The 18,647-nt window shown below is 41.9% G+C and overlaps 3 protein-coding genes across 3 annotated transcripts; 1 reads left to right on the forward strand and 2 right to left on the reverse strand.

Annotated features, from left to right (window-relative positions):
• On the forward strand, window positions 2,184–4,375 carry LOC109826703. Its single transcript, XM_020393723.1, has 3 exons — window positions 2,184–2,494; window positions 2,683–3,903; window positions 4,009–4,375. The coding sequence occupies exons 1-3, from the start codon at window positions 2,184–2,186 to the stop codon at window positions 4,373–4,375; spliced, it is 1,899 nt and encodes a 632-aa protein (XP_020249312.1).
• On the reverse strand, window positions 13,175–14,021 carry LOC109826704 (protein SDA1 homolog). Its single transcript, XM_020393724.1, has 4 exons — window positions 13,988–14,021; window positions 13,803–13,893; window positions 13,236–13,768; window positions 13,175–13,183 (listed from the first exon to the last, which is right to left on the reverse strand). Exons 2-4 carry the CDS (start codon window positions 13,888–13,890, stop codon window positions 13,175–13,177), a joined length of 630 nt encoding a protein of 209 aa, XP_020249313.1. The 5' UTR covers window positions 13,891–13,893; window positions 13,988–14,021.
• On the reverse strand, window positions 14,353–16,614 carry LOC109826705. The gene is made up of 3 exons (XM_020393725.1): window positions 16,506–16,614; window positions 14,442–15,017; window positions 14,353–14,359 (listed from the first exon to the last, which is right to left on the reverse strand). Exons 1-3 carry the CDS (start codon window positions 16,559–16,561, stop codon window positions 14,353–14,355), a joined length of 639 nt encoding a protein of 212 aa, XP_020249314.1. The 5' UTR covers window positions 16,562–16,614.

An 18,647-nucleotide genomic window follows, 5' to 3' on the forward strand; every position in this document is an offset into this window, starting at 1 on the left:
CATGTTTTCTTATACATTCACACTCACTCATAATACAAATATACATGAAAGTACAAGTCTGATTACAACAATATCAACATCACAACAAAATATCAAAGCAAAAATAAAAAAAAATCACCTAATGTCCAAAATTCCAAGTCCATTGGATAGATAAACTTCAATATCTAAAATAACTACAAGTTGTGGTTCAAACACATCCATCGAAACTAGATAAAATGTCTAACAATTATATCTTGAAGTATCTACTGAACATAAAAAAAAATAAACTAAGCATTATTTATCAATGTTATCGCATAGCACTGACTACTTCCTCATAACTTGCTTATTGAAATTTGGTTGGTCCACTGTAATTAGACTCACTTCATTCCCTGAAGAAGGATGTCCACCAATGGTTAGACGTAAGGTCTAGCGAGGAAAATATTTAGAATTGCAAGAACCAATGGTTAGGTGCACATAATAATTATATCCTTATCATCTAGACAAGAATAACTATAAGAATCAAATGCAATGATCATAAGTCTCAAATTGTTACATATAGTGTTGTGCACGCAGCATATATCAAAGCATAAACAACTTATTAAAGAAATTAATTACGCTCTTATTTAGATATGAAATTACTGACTCTGCCTGCTTAAGATGGTTACACATTTATAACTCAAAATAATAAAAAAAGTACTCATATCGGAGTCCTCTGGCCAGCCAACCAGCCTTAAGTTGCAATTTGTCTTGCTAATTATCCCCCAAACCAATTGTTACTTAATTTGTATATGTAATTTTATGCACTAAAATCCACATCCTATGACAACCTCACACAACCTATTTAGTACTAACCAGAATGGTCCAAGTTAAAAATTAGCTGCCTAGTCGATTCATGTCTCAGGAATAACTAATCAGAATATACTCTATAGTCTAGAATATAGGTCCCTACACTAGTATACATGTACAAAAATTATGTTATAAACCTAACATGTCAACTCTCACACCATTCAACTCATAACGATGCCTAAACTATTGCTCATTCGCCTTATAGTGAGTTTTACATTTATTTTACATGTGATGAGTTATCCAAGCGATCAAAACACTCTATACATGGTGTAGGTATCTCATAGGACTACTACATCTTTAAATACTCATAAACTGTCTTATACAATATTTTAAAATTGATATATAGTCTAAACAGACTAAATAACATATCAACAAAGAGATAATATGATCAAAGAACAAATCAGATAGCTGATGAAATATCCATACGTTTGAAAATCATAAGGGAAAATCCCCTTTTAACCCAAAGTTTTACCCCCAATTATTTTAAAACCCATCCACTTTACTGAACACCAAAAAACCCATTATACCCATTTGGCTTAGTTTTAAACCCAATGCTCCTTATACCTCTCTATCTCTATACCGTATTTCCCCCAAAATAGAGAAACCCGACTTTGCCCTTTCTCTCTTCTTCTCATCACCGTCAACAATAGGCATTAATGGCGACAATGGCAGGAGAAAAGGGCGGGCTACACTCAGTCTTCACAAACCCCCAATTTGGTCCCCATCTTCAATTACTCTCTCCTTCTCTCTCTCCTCCATTAATTTCTCCTCTCTTCTTGAGAAATCTCTCTCCTCCATTAATATTTCTCTTCATAGAAGACATTAATCCTACATCAAATCAGTGGTTGAGATCTCATGTTCGTTTCTTGCAGTAAAAGAAGACATTTAAAGGTAACTATAAAGTGATTGAGATCCCATCCTTATATCTTGATTTGTTGAAATGTCTAAATTTTTAAATGAGAAAACCTTTATCATGTTGAGACTACTATTTTCTCATGAGAAAACCCTAATTCTGTTGATTACATCATTTGTAGTGAGAGTTTGGAAAGTGCTATACTTTCTTTAAAAAGTGCTATGAAAAGCTAAGCAATGTACCCGTTCTATATTTTCTTTATTTGATTCACAAAATAAAAATCATTTGTTCCTCATTTCTATAGAATGTAGAAAAATCTGGTCTTTGAATATTTAGGAATGAATATTGAATTATATTGTATAGAAACATAGAGAATTGCATATTGAATGCCGATGTTGAATTATATCGTATACAATAAGAAAATGCATGTTAGACTTGTGTTTGTTTGGTAATATTTGATTGTTAGTTAGTTCCCCACTTATTTTATTTTTTATGAATTTCAGTAATGGAAGAAGAGCTATATTGTGCAATTATGGACTTTAGAGGAAACAATCATTTGATTCCAATGAATATCAAGGGGACTTTCAGTAATTTAGTGGCCGAGGTGCAAAGTAGAATTGCTTTTTTTTCAAGCCCAGTGAAGCTGACTTATGAAGTCCCATATACAGAAGAATTGTTTGTACGTGTCCATGATGACGTCGATTTGTCAACAATGTTCGATGTACATCTAAGTTGCAAGAAGAAGATAGTTAAGATGCATGTTGACATAGATCGAGATACATTATTTGGTCTAGAGGAAAACACCATTCACATAAGGTAAGAACTTATTGTATATTGTGAGGTCCATATTTCACAAAATTAATCCATGTTTATTTAATTTCTCTGTAGTTCAAAGAAAAATTATGACGATATAATATGTCGGCAATTAGCTGTAGTACTAGATAAGAATTTTCATTAATGTTTCTAATTGCTAGTCTTATAAGGTAACTGCTTTATGTTTGCAGGAATCCTACCATATCTCTTTCGGAACAACATGCATCCTCGACGCATAATCTATCCAATTCAGAAAATGCATTACGTGAAGTTGAGAGATCTAGTATTCAGATTCCTATTTCATGGTATCATGCCATTAGAAGTGTCGGACAAGAATTTAATGATGTTGAACATCTAAGGCAAAGTCTTGGAAATTACTCAATTGCTCTCGGTTTTAACTTTGCTTATTTGAAAAATGAACCTAGAAGATTGATAGTAAAATGCAAAGGTGCTGACTGTGAATGGATGGTCCATTGTAACCGTCGTACAGACTGCAAACGGTTTTACGTGAAGAAAATTGGTCGTGCACATAGTTGTCTCGGAGGAGGCATAGGAGAGAAGGGACATCCACGGGCATCTCGTAAGTGGGTTGCAAATATTGTGAAATCCATACTAAAAGAACAACCCACCTACCGCGCAATTGATCTTAAAAAGAAGCTTCTGAGAGAGTTTGGCGTTGATATCCCCTATGGAAGAGCTTGGTGTGGGAAAGAGCTTGCTCAACAGGAGTTATATGGGTATGCAAAACATTCATATGAACAACTTAGATGGTACAAGGATAAAGTTATGGAAACTAACCCAGGATCAATCGTCCATCTAGAACATGAAGATGGCAGATTTACTAGATTTTTTATCTCATATTATGCTTGTTGGAAGGGTTTTGTCGAGGGATGTAGACCAATTTTATTCTTGGATGGCACCCATCTTTTTGATAGGTACAAGGGAACTCTACTTGCTGCTACTGCTTTGAATGGAGATGGAGGAATGTTTCCTGTCGCTCTTTGTATTTGTGGAACCGAGAATGAGAGCAATTGGGAGTGGTTCCTTGAATGCATTCGTGACGTATTGTACAATTCAGATGATTCATATACTCCGAATGATGAGCTAGTTATAATCTCTGATCGAGACAAAGGACTTCAAAATTCCATCAAGAATTGCTTCCCTTGTTCATATCACAGTTATTGCATCCGCCATTTAATGGCCAATTATAAGAACAACTTGTCAAAGAAAAGATTACCAGCACCACTTAGGGATGATTGTGTTCAAATTATGAAGAGAGCTGCCTATGCCTACACAATGCATGCTTATCATAATGAATGCAACGAGCTCCAGAATAAGTCATCTATTGCTTTCATTGAAATGCTGAATATGAGCCCACAGAACTGGGCTAATTGTTATTTTCCTGGAAAGAGGTCACCATTTTTACATATTTTTGGTCTTTGTGATTGAACTCTCTGATATGTGTGTTTGAACATGTATAACATTTGAATAATCCTATAGCTATAACATGGTTGCAGGTATGGGTGGTTAACCTCAAATCTAGCTGAGTCCTTCAACGCATGGATTAAGGAAGCCCGATTTTTACCGATAGCGCAGTTGGTTGATCACATCCGGGTGAAGATGATGAAAATGAGCTACGATAGACGTGAGGAATCCAACAAATGGACTACACCACTTGTTCCTAGTGTAGAGGAGCATCTTGTCCTGATCAACGAGGGTGCACGTTGTCTTCATGTTAATCCTTCTACGTCGATTCTGTATGAAGTATATGATTCCCCATCTGTTAGAGTGAATTTGGAGTACCGCACGTGTACTTGTCGCCAATGGCAAGTTCTTGGACTACCTTGCAAGCATACGGCCGCCGTAATCAGGCACAAAGATTAGCTATTGTATCCATATATTTCTGACTATTTCAGCACGGAGGTGTACCGCAAGTGTTACTCCTTTCCCATATATCCAATTCCTGATGATGAGAAGCCAATTATAACGGATGAGAATATGGAGATTAGACCTCCATTAACCTCGATTCGTAGAGGAAGGCCAAAAACAAAGCGGATCCCTTCTGGACTAAATCCTTCTAGAATGTTGAAGTGTAGCCGATGTAAGGAGTTCGGTCACAATCGACGAACATGTAACCAACCAATAGCTGATTGAAATATCATGCTTTTGAATATTTTCAAATCAGTTTGATTGTGATCTTCATGGACCTATTATAGGTTGATTACGTTTTGGTGGTGAAGATCAAAAAACAAACTATTTTGATTATTGTAAATTTTGTGTAACTACTTCAGTTATTATGGGTTGATTATGTTTTGGTGGTGAAGATCAAAAAACAAACTATTTTGATTATTGTAACTTTTGTGTAATTACTTCAGTAGTTTTAATGTTATTTTAGTTAGTTTTATTGTTATATCTATTTGTGTTGTGGTGTAACTACTTTAATTAGCTTGTGTATCCGAAATCGAGTGTTCTGTCGCGGAGAAAAAACTAAAAAAAAACGAAATCGAGTGTTCTGTCGCGGAGAAAAAAATCCGAAATCGAGTATTCTGAGCTCCGAGTCGTCGCGAACCATTTCAGTTTTTTTCCCCGCGGCGAGAACAAGTATTCTGAGCTCCGAGTCGTCGCGAACCATTTCAGTTTTTTTCCCCGCGGCGAGAACACTCGGCGACCAACGCGTCGTCGTAATAGGCCGATCATCCGCCGCGTCGGCCGGTCCTCGCCCAATTTCGAAGCTTCAGGCAAAGTATAGCACCTTATTACAAAGTATAGCACCTTATGGCCAAAGTATAGCACCTTGTTGCAAAGTATAACACCTTATGGCCAAAGTATAGCACCTTATTAGCAAGTATAGCACCTTACGCTCTCTGGAAATTCTGAGATCCGAGTCGTCGCGACCATTTCAGTTTTTTTCCACGCGACGAGAACACTCGGCGACCGACGCGTTGTCATAATAGGCCGATCATCCGCCGCGTCGGGTCCTCGACCAATTTCGAAGCTTCAGTCAAAGTATAGCACCTTATTGCATAGTATAGCACCTTATGGCCAAAGTATAGCACCTTATTACAAAGTATAGCACCATATGGCCAAAGTATAGCACCTTATGGCCAAAGTATAGCACCTTACGCGACGACTCGGAGCTCAGAATTTCCAGAGAGCGTAAGGTGCTATACTTGGGCCATAAGGTGCTATACTTTGACAATAAGGTGCTATACTTTGCAACAAGGTGCTATACTTTGGCCATAAGGTGCTATACTTTACAATAAGGTGCTATACTTTGCCTGAAGCTAAAGTATAGCACCTTATGGCCAAAGTATAGCACCTTGTTGCAAAGTATAGCACCTTATTGTCAAAGTATAGCACCTTATGGCCCAAGTATAGCACCTTACGCTCTCTGGAAATTCTGAGCTCCGAGTCGTCGCGACCATTTCAGTTTTTTTCCGCGCGACGAGAACACTCGGCGACCGACGCGTCGTCGTAATAGGCCGATCATCCGCCGCGTCGGCCGGTCCTCGCCTAATTTCGAAGCTTCAGGCAAAGTATAGCACCTTATTGCAAAGTATAGCACCTTATGGCCAAAGTATAGCACCTTACGCTCTCTGGAAATTCTGAGCTCCGAGTCGTCGCGACCATTTCAGTTTTTTTCCGCGCGACGAGAACACTCGGCGACCGACGCGTCGTCGTAATAGGCCGATCATCCGCCGCGTCGGCCGGTCCTCGCCCAATTTCGAAGCTTCAGGCAAAGTATAGCACCTTATTGCAAAGTATAGCACCTTATGGCCAAAATATAGCACCTTATTGCAAAGTATAGCACCTTATGGCCAAAGTATAGCACCTTACGCTCTCTGGAAATTCTGAGCTCCGAGTCGTCGCGACCATTTCAGTTTTTTTCCACGCGACGAGAACACTCGGCGACCGACGCGTCGTCGTAATAGGCCGATCATCCGCCGCGTCGGCCGGTCCTCGCCCAATTTCGAAGCTTCAGGCAAAGTATAGCACCTTATTGCAAAGTATAGCACCTTATGGCCAAAGTATAGCACCTTACGCTCTCTGGAAATTCTGAGCTCCGAGTCGTCGCGACAATTTCAGTTTTTTTCCGCGCGACGAGAACACTCGGCGACCGACGCGTCGTCGTAATAGGCCGATCATCCGCCGCGTCGGCCGGTCCTCGCCCAATTTCGAAGCTTCAGGCAAAGTATAGCACCTTATTGCAAAGTATAGCACCTTATGGCCAAAGTATAGCACCTTGTTGCAAAGTATAGCACCTTATGGCCAAAGTATAGCACCTTACGCTCTCTGGAAATTCTGAGCTCCGAGTCGTCGCGACAATTTCAGTTTTTTTCCGCGCGACGAGAACACTCGGCGACCGACGCGTCGTCGTAATAGGCCGATCATCCGCCGCGTCGGCCGGTCCTCGCCCAATTTCGAAGCTTCAGGCAAAGTATAGCACCTTATTGCAAAGTATAGCACCTTATGGCCAAAGTATAGCACCTTACGCTCTCTGGAAATTCTGAGCTCCGAGTCGTCGCGACAATTTCAGTTTTTTTCCGCGCGACGAGAACACTCGGCGACCGACGCGTCGTCGTAATAGGCCGATCATCCGCCGCGTCGGCCGGTCCTCGCCCAATTTCGAAGCTTCAGGCAAAGTATAGCACCTTATTGCAAAGTATAGCACCTTATGGCCAAAGTATAGCACCTTACGCTCTCTGGAAATTCTGAGCTCCGAGTCGTCGCGACAATTTCAGTTTTTTTCCGCGCGACGAGAACACTCGGCGACCGACGCGTCGTCGTAATAGGCCGATCATCCGCCGCGTCGGCCGGTCCTCGCCCAATTTCGAAGCTTCAGGCAAAGTATAGCACCTTATTGCAAAGTATAGCACCTTATGGCCAAAGTATAGCACCTTACGCTCTCTGGAAATTCTGAGCTCCGAGTCGTCGCGACCATTTCAGTTTTTTTCCGCGCGACGAGAACACTCGGCGACCGACGCGTCGTCGTAATAGGCCGATCATCCGCCGCGTCGGCCGGTCCTCGCCCAATTTCGAAGCTTCAGGCAAAGTATAGCACCTTATTGCAAAGTATAGCACCTTATGGCCAAAGTATAGCACCTTACGCTCTCTGGAAATTCTGAGCTCCGAGTCGTCGCGACCATTTCAGTTTTTTTCCGCGCGACGAGAACACTCGGCGACCGACGCGTCGTCGTAATAGGCCGATCATCCGCCGCGTCGGCCGGTCCTCGCCCAATTTCGAAGCTTCAGGCAAAGTATAGCACCTTATTGCAAAGTATAGCACCTTATGGCCAAAGTATAGCACCTTACGCTCTCTGGAAATTCTGAGCTCCGAGTCGTCGCGACCATTTCAGTTTTTTTCCGCGCGACGAGAACACTCGGCGACCGACGCGTCGTCGTAATAGGCCGATCATCCGCCGCGTCGGCCGGTCCTCGCCCAATTTCGAAGCTTCAGGCAAAGTATAGCACCTTATTGCAAAGTATAGCACCTTATGGCCAAAGTATAGCACCTTACGCTCTCTGGAAATTCTGAGCTCCGAGTCGTCGCGACCATTTCAGTTTTTTTCCGCGCGACGAGAACACTCGGCGACCGACGCGTCGTCGTAATAGGCCGATCATCCGCCGCGTCGGCCGGTCCTCGCCCAATTTCGAAGCTTCAGGCAAAGTATAGCACCTTATTGCAAAGTATAGCACCTTATGGCCAAAGTATAGCACCTTACGCTCTCTGGAAATTCTGAGCTCCGAGTCGTCGCGACCATTTCAGTTTTTTTCCGCGCGACGAGAACACTCGGCGACCGACGCGTCGTCGTAATAGGCCGATCATCCGCCGCGTCGGCCGGTCCTCGCCCAATTTCGAAGCTTCAGGCAAAGTATAGCACCTTATTGCAAAGTATAGCACCTTATGGCCAAAGTATAGCACCTTACGCTCTCTGGAAATTCTGAGCTCCGAGTCGTCGCGACCATTTCAGTTTTTTTCCGCGCGACGAGAACACTCGGCGACCGACGCGTCGTCGTAATAGGCCGATCATCCGCCGCGTCGGCCGGTCCTCGCCCAATTTCGAAGCTTCAGGCAAAGTATAGCACCTTATTGCAAAGTATAGCACCTTATGGCCAAAGTATAGCACCTTACGCTCTCTGGAAATTCTGAGCTCCGAGTCGTCGCGACCATTTCAGTTTTTTTCCGCGCGACGAGAACACTCGGCGACCGACGCGTCGTCGTAATAGGCCGATCATCCGCCGCGTCGGCCGGTCCTCGCCCAATTTCGAAGCTTCAGGCAAAGTATAGCACCTTATTGCAAAGTATAGCACCTTATGGCCAAAGTATAGCACCTTACGCTCTCTGGAAATTCTGAGCTCCGAGTCGTCGCGACCATTTCAGTTTTTTTCCGCGCGACGAGAACACTCGGCGACCGACGCGTCGTCGTAATAGGCCGATCATCCGCCGCGTCGGCCGGTCCTCGCCCAATTTCGAAGCTTCAGGCAAAGTATAGCACCTTATTGCAAAGTATAGCACCTTATGGCCAAAGTATAGCACCTTACGCTCTCTGGAAATTCTGAGCTCCGAGTCGTCGCGACCATTTCAGTTTTTTTCCGCGCGACGAGAACACTCGGCGACCGACGCGTCGTCGTAATAGGCCGATCATCCGCCGCGTCGGCCGGTCCTCGCCCAATTTCGAAGCTTCAGGCAAAGTATAGCACCTTATTGCAAAGTATAGCACCTTATGGCCAAAGTATAGCACCTTACGCTCTCTGGAAATTCTGAGCTCCGAGTCGTCGCGACCATTTCAGTTTTTTTCCGCGCGACGAGAACACTCGGCGACCGACGCGTCGTCGTAATAGGCCGATCATCCGCCGCGTCGGCCGGTCCTCGCCCAATTTCGAAGCTTCAGGCAAAGTATAGCACCTTATTGCAAAGTATAGCACCTTATGGCCAAAGTATAGCACCTTACGCTCTCTGGAAATTCTGAGCTCCGAGTCGTCGCGACCATTTCAGTTTTTTTCCGCGCGACGAGAACACTCGGCGACCGACGCGTCGTCGTAATAGGCCGATCATCCGCCGCGTCGGCCGGTCCTCGCCCAATTTCGAAGCTTCAGGCAAAGTATAGCACCTTATTGCAAAGTATAGCACCTTATGGCCAAAGTATAGCACCTTACGCTCTCTGGAAATTCTGAGCTCCGAGTCGTCGCGACCATTTCAGTTTTTTTCCGCGCGACGAGAACACTCGGCGACCGACGCGTCGTCGTAATAGGCCGATCATCCGCCGCGTCGGCCGGTCCTCGCCCAATTTCGAAGCTTCAGGCAAAGTATAGCACCTTATTGCAAAGTATAGCACCTTATGGCCAAAGTATAGCACCTTACGCTCTCTGGAAATTCTGAGCTCCGAGTCGTCGCGACCATTTCAGTTTTTTTCCGCGCGACGAGAACACTCGGCGACCGACGCGTCGTCGTAATAGGCCGATCATCCGCCGCGTCGGCCGGTCCTCGCCCAATTTCGAAGCTTCAGGCAAAGTATAGCACCTTATTGCAAAGTATAGCACCTTATGGCCAAAGTATAGCACCTTACGCTCTCTGGAAATTCTGAGCTCCGAGTCGTCGCGACCATTGGCCATAAGGTGCTATACTTTGCAATAAGGTGCTATACTTTGGCCATAAGGTGCTATACTTTGCAATAAGGTGCTATACTTTGGCCATAAGGTGCTATATTTTGCAATAAGGTGCTATACTTTGACTGAAGCTTCGAAATTGGTCGAGGATCGGCCGACGCGGCGGATGATCGGCCTATTACGACGACGCGTCGGTCACCGAGTGTTCTCGTCGCGCGGAAAAAAACTGAAATGGTCGCGACGACTCGGAGCTCAGAATTTCCAGAGAGTGTAAGGTGCTATACTTTGGCCATAAGGTGCTATACTTTGGCCATAAGGTGCTATACTGTTCAATAAGGTGCTATACTTTGGCCATAAGGTGCTATACTTTGCAATAAGGTGCTATACTTTGCCTGAAGCTTCGAAATTAGGCGAGGACCGGCCGACGCGGCGGATGATCGGCCTATTACGACGACGCGTCGGTCGCCGAGTGTTCTCGTCGCGCGGAAAAAAACTGAAATGGTCGCGACGACTCGGAGCTCAGAATTTCCAGAGAGCGTAAGGTGCTATACTTTGGCCATAAGGTGCTATACTTTGCAATAAGGTGCTATACTTTGGCCATAAGGTGCTATACTTTGCAATAAGGTGCTATACTTTGCCTGAAGCTTCGAAATTAGGCGAGGACCGGCCGACGCGGCGGATGATCGGCCTATTACGACGACGCGTCGGTCGCCGAGTGTTCTCGCCGCGGGAAAAAAACTGAAATGGTTCTGGACGACTCGGAGCTCAGAATTTCCAGAGAGCGTAAGGTGTTATACTTTGGCCATAAGGTGCTATACTTTTCAATAAGGTGCTATACTTTGGCCATAAGGTGCTATACTTTGCAATAAGGTGCTATACTTTGGCCATAAGGTGCTATACTTTGCAATAAGGTGCTATACTTTGCCTGAAGCTTCGAAATTGGGCGAGGACCGGCCGACGCGGCGGATGATCGGCCTATTACGACGACGCGTCGGTCGCCGAGTGTTCTCGTCGCGCGGAAAAAAACTGAAATGGTCGCGACGACTCGGAGCTCAGAATTTCCAGAGAGCGTAAGGTGCTATACTTTGGCCATAAGGTGCTATACTTTGCAATAAGGTGCTATACTTTGGCCATAAGGTGCTATACTTTGCAATAAGGTGCTATACTTTGGCCATAAGGTGCTATACTTTGCAATAAGGTGCTATACTTTGCCTGAAGCTTCGAAATTGGGCGAGGACCGGCCGACGCGGCGGATGATCGGCCTATTACGACGACGCGTCGGTCGCCGAGTGTTCTCGTCGCGCGGAAAAAAACTGAAATGGTCGCGACGACTCGGAGCTCAGAATTTCCAGAGAGCGTAAGGTGCTATACTTTGGCCATAAGGTGCTATACTTTGCAACAAGGTGCTATACTTTGGCCATAAGGTGCTATACTTTGCAATAAGGTGCTATACTTTGCCTGAAGCTTCGAAATTAGGCGAGGACCGGCCGACGCGGCGGATGATCGGCCTATTACGACGACGCGTCAATTTCACACAAGCTATGTGGTTGGAGACTGCCAACTCCACGATCAAATCGGCCATCCTCTTGCGTGTGGCCCACACTTTCTTTTTATCTTTATTTTCATCCTTCTTGTCGACTTTCCTCTTCTTCCTCTTACCGGCCTTCTTCTCCTCCTCCTTCTCTGTTTGGGTCTTCTTACCATACACATGCTCGGTGTATATAGTATTAGGTACTCGACCATCCATTACAACCTTATTTCCAGTCTTCGGCAATCCGGTTATTTCATGCACATGTACAAAACTGAACACGATATCCTTTCCCCCAATCCTGAATGAGCTATGCTCTGGATTAAATGCATGAAGCAAGCAATCAACTGAAACTTGTTCATTAGGAATAGCCGGTAGATTAATGAAGTGGAAAAAAGGGGTTTGACGGAGGGCTTCATAATGATTGTTATGTAGCAAAGGCCTTAACCGATTGTTCACCAAGTCACGAAATACGCCGATATTTGAAGGCAATCTTAACTCTGCTTTATTTTTCCTACAAAAAGAATACATCAATCAAAACGAATGGCCCTTATAAATGTAAAAATTAAGAGATCGTAAAGCAAAGTGATAAAGCATTAAGAACTTAAAACATTTGACTACACACTGAACCTGCTAATAATCAAATGCCGCAATCAATGATTACATGATAAAATGATAATATGTTAGGAAAATGAATCACATTAATACATTTTAAGTTATAGTCATACCCATCCTGTTGAGCAACCTGTCGGGTTTCTATACTATACTCATCCACATTTTTTATTTTCCATTCATCCTTTATGCAAGCTAAGAAATTGTTCATGAACATCTTGGCATCATTAAGATATTTAATGTATGTGAGTGAGGAATAGTGATAAATTTTTTTCTCATCCTTAATCAATTCCAATAAATGCCAATGACTACTGCTAAGAATAGGAAAAATTATCTTCTCGCTATCTTCAAAGCATGCATGTGGAAGCTGTCGACCCTTGAGTAGTCTTGCCCAATGGCCGAGATTATCTTCTAGTAATGCTCTCTGTTAAAACATGACCATAACATTTAACAAAAAATAATATAAATGATAGTAAATTTTCCTAATACTCACAGCAAAGAATGATCCTGTGATGTGTATGTGTTTTGAATATGCTTCTGTTTCAATCTTCATCTTAAATCTCTCTATCATACCATCGACTAACTGAAAATTATTCATAATAGAATGATCACAACTAAAATATGGAAATACGCACAAAACTATTAAAGATTGGGAACTTACACTATCGGAAATTGCGCTTCCAATAAGAAGATGATACACATCTAACCGGGTAACAGATTGCCAAACATACTCATCTCTATGACAAATGAAACAAACACAAGTTAGTAGATGTAATATGAAAGGAAGCGCAACATAAAATGAAAGTTATGAAAATCGCATGTGTGGTTCAAAATTACACCTGTTCATTCTCTTCTTGCAAAACTCATCAAGGAGTTTCCTCTCACTTTCAGTTAACTGTCCCTTTGCTGGGTAATCGCAATTCTTTGGAATAAAATCAGTCTCGCTATTGACATTCCTTCTCTTCTGCGGCGTTGCAATTGGGAAACATCAATCACTTCATTCTTTTCATCACACCCCGGCGTTTGCAATTGTGAAACATTAATTATCTCCTTCTTCTCATGACGGCCTCGGCCGCGCAACTGTGTGTAAGGTGAACGTCTTGCACGTGCGGGTTGACGTTTCCTATCTCTAACGACCCGTTTAATTGATGGGGTCCTAGCTTTGATGTCCCTTGCTGACGTCCTTGAAAAAGATATAGGCAAGAAGTCTTCATCTTCAATGAGCTCTTCTGCAATCATCTCTGGTTGCTTTCCCTTACGCTTGGAATTAGATCGACCACTGGATTTCTCACTCCTTTCAACATCTTCACCCATCTCTTCATTACTCTGTACTCCTCGTTCCCCTGTATTACCCTTGTCATCCTCAACGACATTCCCCCCGACATTAGTATTGTCGTCATCCCCATCATCCCCATCATCGCCACCATCATCCTCATCATCCCCATCATCACCACCATCCTCCTCATCATCCCCATCGCTTTCTTCTTCCCCTTCAGTTTCATTTTCAGCTTCATTACCACAATTACCGCCACTCATTTTCAGCTTCATTACCACAATTACCACCACTAATCAATTTTTTCTCCAACTCAATAAGCTCCTCATACTCCTCTCTATTTTTGGCAAGCAGGTCACGTACTTGATGTAATGTCATCGCCTACAAATACAACACAATGAATGGGTTTTCATTTGAAAAAGATATAATAGATTAATAGCAATAACACAACAATAGAGAAATGAAGTGTACATACCGGTTGATGACGTGATGCACTAGGAATGGTTGATATGGTGGGTTGACTAGTGTAATTCCTAATACACTTTGGGTTTTCAATTATCCTCATCATCCCTTTTCGCCGTAATGATCGAGACTTCCTCTCAATAAAAATGGGGTGTAAGGAATCCTCTTTTATTTCACACTTGAGCTCCCCCACTAGTTCATAAAACCAAACCTACAAAAAAAAACAAATTAATTTAGTTACAACTAGTAGAACATATGCAAATAAAATTATATAATGATCCTTAAAACTCACCACCAAGACTGAAGCAAACCCTCCCATGTATCCGGCTCGTGACCTCTCTCCTACTGCTCTCTTTGTGATGGACAATTTTGCCTTCGTCATCTCCTTATGCAGTAGATCATACACGGCACCAGCCCAATTGTAAGAACGAAGAGCAAGTAAATTGTTCGCATATCTAAATGCCCACAATGGACATGAGTTAGAGGGCTGCGGGCATAATACAAATCCAATAATAAAGGCAACAAGCAATTTCACACAAGCTATGTGGTTGGAGACTGCCAACTCCACGATCAAATCGGCCATCCTCTTGCGTGTGGCCCACACTTTCTTTTTATCTTTATTTTCATCCTTCTTGTCGACTTTCCTCTTCTTCCTCTTACCGGCCTTCTTCTCCTCCTCCTTCTCTGTTTGGGTCTTCTTACCATACACATGCTCGGTGTATATAGTATTAGGCGCTCGACCATCCATTACAACCTTATTTCCAGTCTTCGGCAATCCGGTTATTTCATGCACATGTACAAAACTGAACACGATATCCTTTCCCCCAATCCTGAATGAGCTATGCTCTGGATTAAATGCATGAAGCAAGCAATCAACTGAAACTTGTTCATTAGGAATAGCCGGTAGATTAATGAAGTGGAAAAAAGGGGTTTGACGGAGGGCTTCATAATGATTGTTATGTAGCAAAGGCCTTAACCGATTGTTCACCAAGTCACGAAATACGCCGATATTTGAAGGCAATCTTAACTCTGCTTTATTTTTCCTACAAAAAGAATACATCAATCAAAACGAATGGCCCTTATAAATGTAAAAATTAAGAGATCGTAAAGCAAAGTGATAAAGCATTAAGAACTTAAAACATTTGACTACACACTGAACCTGCTAATAATACAGAGAGAATAATACTTTTAGTACATAAATAATCATGAAGCAAATATAATGTCTATGATCTTTTTACACGGGCTGTGATAAGGAACCATTAATAGAAACCATGGGACATATATCAAAAATCCAATAGGCCAGACAAGAAGCACCAGAAAATCCATCCTTCAACTGAGAAGATACTTGACCTTTCACACGATATAAGCCTCACACTGATGATCCGCATGTGGGTGCAACTGTTAATACTAGTTATTACTGTTGGAAAATTACTTTTGAAGAGTTGAGCTACAACAAGGTAAATAAAGGAACCAATTAGTAGCCACAATTGTTCAGCAATAAGCTTCACATGAGCAGATTATGAGCAAAAGATAACAACGAAATCATTTTTGTTTGCACCCAACAAATGTCCAAGCCAATAATAACTTGCAAATACAAAGCATTATAAGGTATGCACATAACAGAAGTTGAAAATCAAGTCCACATTAAAGTAAACAATATGAAAGAAAATATATGTTCTTTACATTTGAAAACAAACACAGTATTGTTCCAAGCGAAAAACTTAAAATCTCTACACTTGCTCATCGTCAGGAGTCCGACTCAGAAAATTCTCAAGCTTCCCTATTGAATACATGCAAGTGATTAAACTATTTCGGAGTTCCTCTGATGTTTGCCGCGAAGAAGGAGAAGAAAGTCTGAGAAAAATGGTAGCACGAATGTGTCTAACTCTATTGTCCACATTTCCATAGTGTTCCGAATAAAGATACCTTTTACGTTGAGTTGCTTTTATCTTCAAGACGTTAATTACATCATCTAAGATTAAAATTTTGATGACCCCATACTAGAACTCTCGTAAAACTGTGTAGCGTAAACGACTTTTTAAAAAAATGAACTTTTTACAGCCACAAACAAAAGGACAAAGCTGATGTATACAAACAATAATATAGACAAATCAGTGAAATTGGTATTATAGGGTATATTTAGCATGGTCAGAGACTTAACTGGAAATAAGTCAAAACATGGACAATAAGCATCTTTATACAGCTAAATTTGATAATGAAGGAGTTGCTCATGTAAACTTTTATCAATATATTCAACTCTTCACATGCTAATATCTATTGTTTAATTCCTCTATTACCAACTTATTATCTACTGTTTCATTGATGTAGGATAAAAAACAACTATTGTCGCAGAACACTAGTTATGTTGGAGTTTTCTCCTGATGCTCTTATTTATCATTCGTATGTATCAGACGTATCTAGGGATCTAGGGATCCAAATCTTCATATTCAATTTCATTTACAAGTAAAAAATAAGAAATAATTAAAATTTAGGAAATAACAATAATTTCAGATAAATTATAATTTACTTACTTAGTAGCCTTAGACGTCGATTGGGAAGAACCCCTCGATCTCCTTCTGCTTGACATCTTCGACAACCTATTGACAAATATTTCAAAAAGTACAATATAATTATGAATATCCCAGCGATAGGTTGGAATTCCTTTATAAATAATGATTTCAACACCAAGCTATCATAGGTGATAAACCTTAGATGTTTGAGAGATTACAGTGATATAAGTACATTCTTATCTTTCGGGCCCTTTCAACAATTTATACGTGCAAGTTGCATGTGATCAAAACTACAACAAGGGGCTTAATTTCAAAAGAAAGTGTTTTTCTTTTGGAACTTTAATTAGGTCAGCCAAACAATGGATAAATTGTTAGTACTCACCGATGTAAATAAGAGTGAAGATACTAAACGAACTTTCAATGTGCGCAACAATACAGTCCCACGATGACCTAAATTATACCAAACATCAACATAATTAGGTCAAGAGATCATCCATTTCCATAAATTAATTTAAAAAAAGAGCTTAATCACAACTGCAGGAAACCCTTTCTTTCGATCTCTCCCAACTCCAATATCTCTCGCTACAGACAAAACCCGATTAATCCAAGCCCTAACTCTCTTCGTCGCCTTCTCTACAACCTCATTCGAAATATGAAAACACTCAGTGATATGAGGAACTTGTGATGAAATTCGATGATCTAGGGGCTTAATTTCAAGTATTAGAGAGGAAAAGGGGATGATTAGTGTGTTACCCGCTTTCAGACCCGTGCAACCGCCATCCGTCGTCGCTCCAAATGTCCTCCGCTTTCAGACCCGTGCAGCCGCCGTACGTCGTCGCTCACCGTCGAACCAACTCCCTTCGCCGCCGCCGGTGTTCCTCAACCAAAGATCTCGCCGAAACCCTAGTCTCTCCTGGATTCTTTGAGAAAGTGAAACGAAAGAGAAACGAAACAGAGAGAGGAGATGAGTTAAATTTGGGAATTTGGGAATTAAGGGTAGTTTAGGAATTTTTAATTTATTGGGTAAATACAGTACAAAAAATGGGTGTATTATACATGTTGGGTTTAAAAATAAGTGAGATGAGATACAGTGGATCTATTGGTGTTTGTAAAAGTGAGTGGGTTTTTAAATAATTGGGGGTAAAACTTTGGGTTAGAAGAGATTTTTCCCAAATCATAAACTAGATGTCTCCCAAAAAGTCTAGTCGTCTCTGACAAACAAGACCAAAGACTGGTTTCTGTCAATCCTCGATCAGGCAACTACATCGCTTGTCCAGATGTCTGGTACCATTCAGACGTCTGCTATCGGATGACCACACGTCTGAATTTGGTTCAAACATCTGATGCACGCATGCTTAGACAACTAATCCATCATTGCTCCTGGATGATTGATATTCTATGACGTCGTTCTTCGCTATTTTCCCCCCAGTTTCTTCATAACTCCTTGGAATTGTTCTAAGGATTAATTAACCATGTTTTTACATGTTTTCAAAGATCGAAAAATATAGAAATACGAAGAACTATAGTTTCGTGCAGGTTTTGTGCATGTTTTCCAAATCTATCGATCGTGTACGGTAAAAACCCATTATATTTGATAATAACTTGTTTAAAATTAACATAAGGAAAAATCAACTAAGAATCCTAATATGATTAGCACAAATTTTCTAGGGTTTACATCAATTCTAAGAAAATCGAAGAAGAATAATCAAGAATAACCCCACAGATGGTGTTCTTGGATCAAAGCTATCCTATATTCTTCCAAATCGTCTGTCCTCATCAATGGCACCCCAACCAATCCTTTCTCATGTCACAGAGGTCTCAAACAGGGCGAACCCTTCTCCCCCATGTTATTCCTCTTAGTGGTCGATGTGCTTAGCAGGTTGCTCCACAACAGCTGCAGTCATGGGGATCTCTCTGAGCTTCATCTCAAGGGCTCTTTAAATGACATCAAATCCCTTCAATATGCAGACGACACTATCATCTTCTGCAAAGCCCTCACCTCCGACATTATCAACCTCAAGGCTATCCTGTAACTTTTTGAGAATGTTAGTGGCCTAGCTATCAATTTCAATAAATCCAATTTTTATTACAGTGGTAAATCCCCTTCCAAGGGTCCTCGTTTTGCAACAATCCTTAACTGCTCCTATGCTTCTCCTCCTTTCA

Source organism: Asparagus officinalis, chromosome 10 (assembly GCF_001876935.1).
Source record: "Asparagus officinalis chromosome 10, Aspof.V1, whole genome shotgun sequence".
Taxonomy (NCBI): domain Eukaryota; kingdom Viridiplantae; phylum Streptophyta; class Magnoliopsida; order Asparagales; family Asparagaceae; genus Asparagus; species Asparagus officinalis.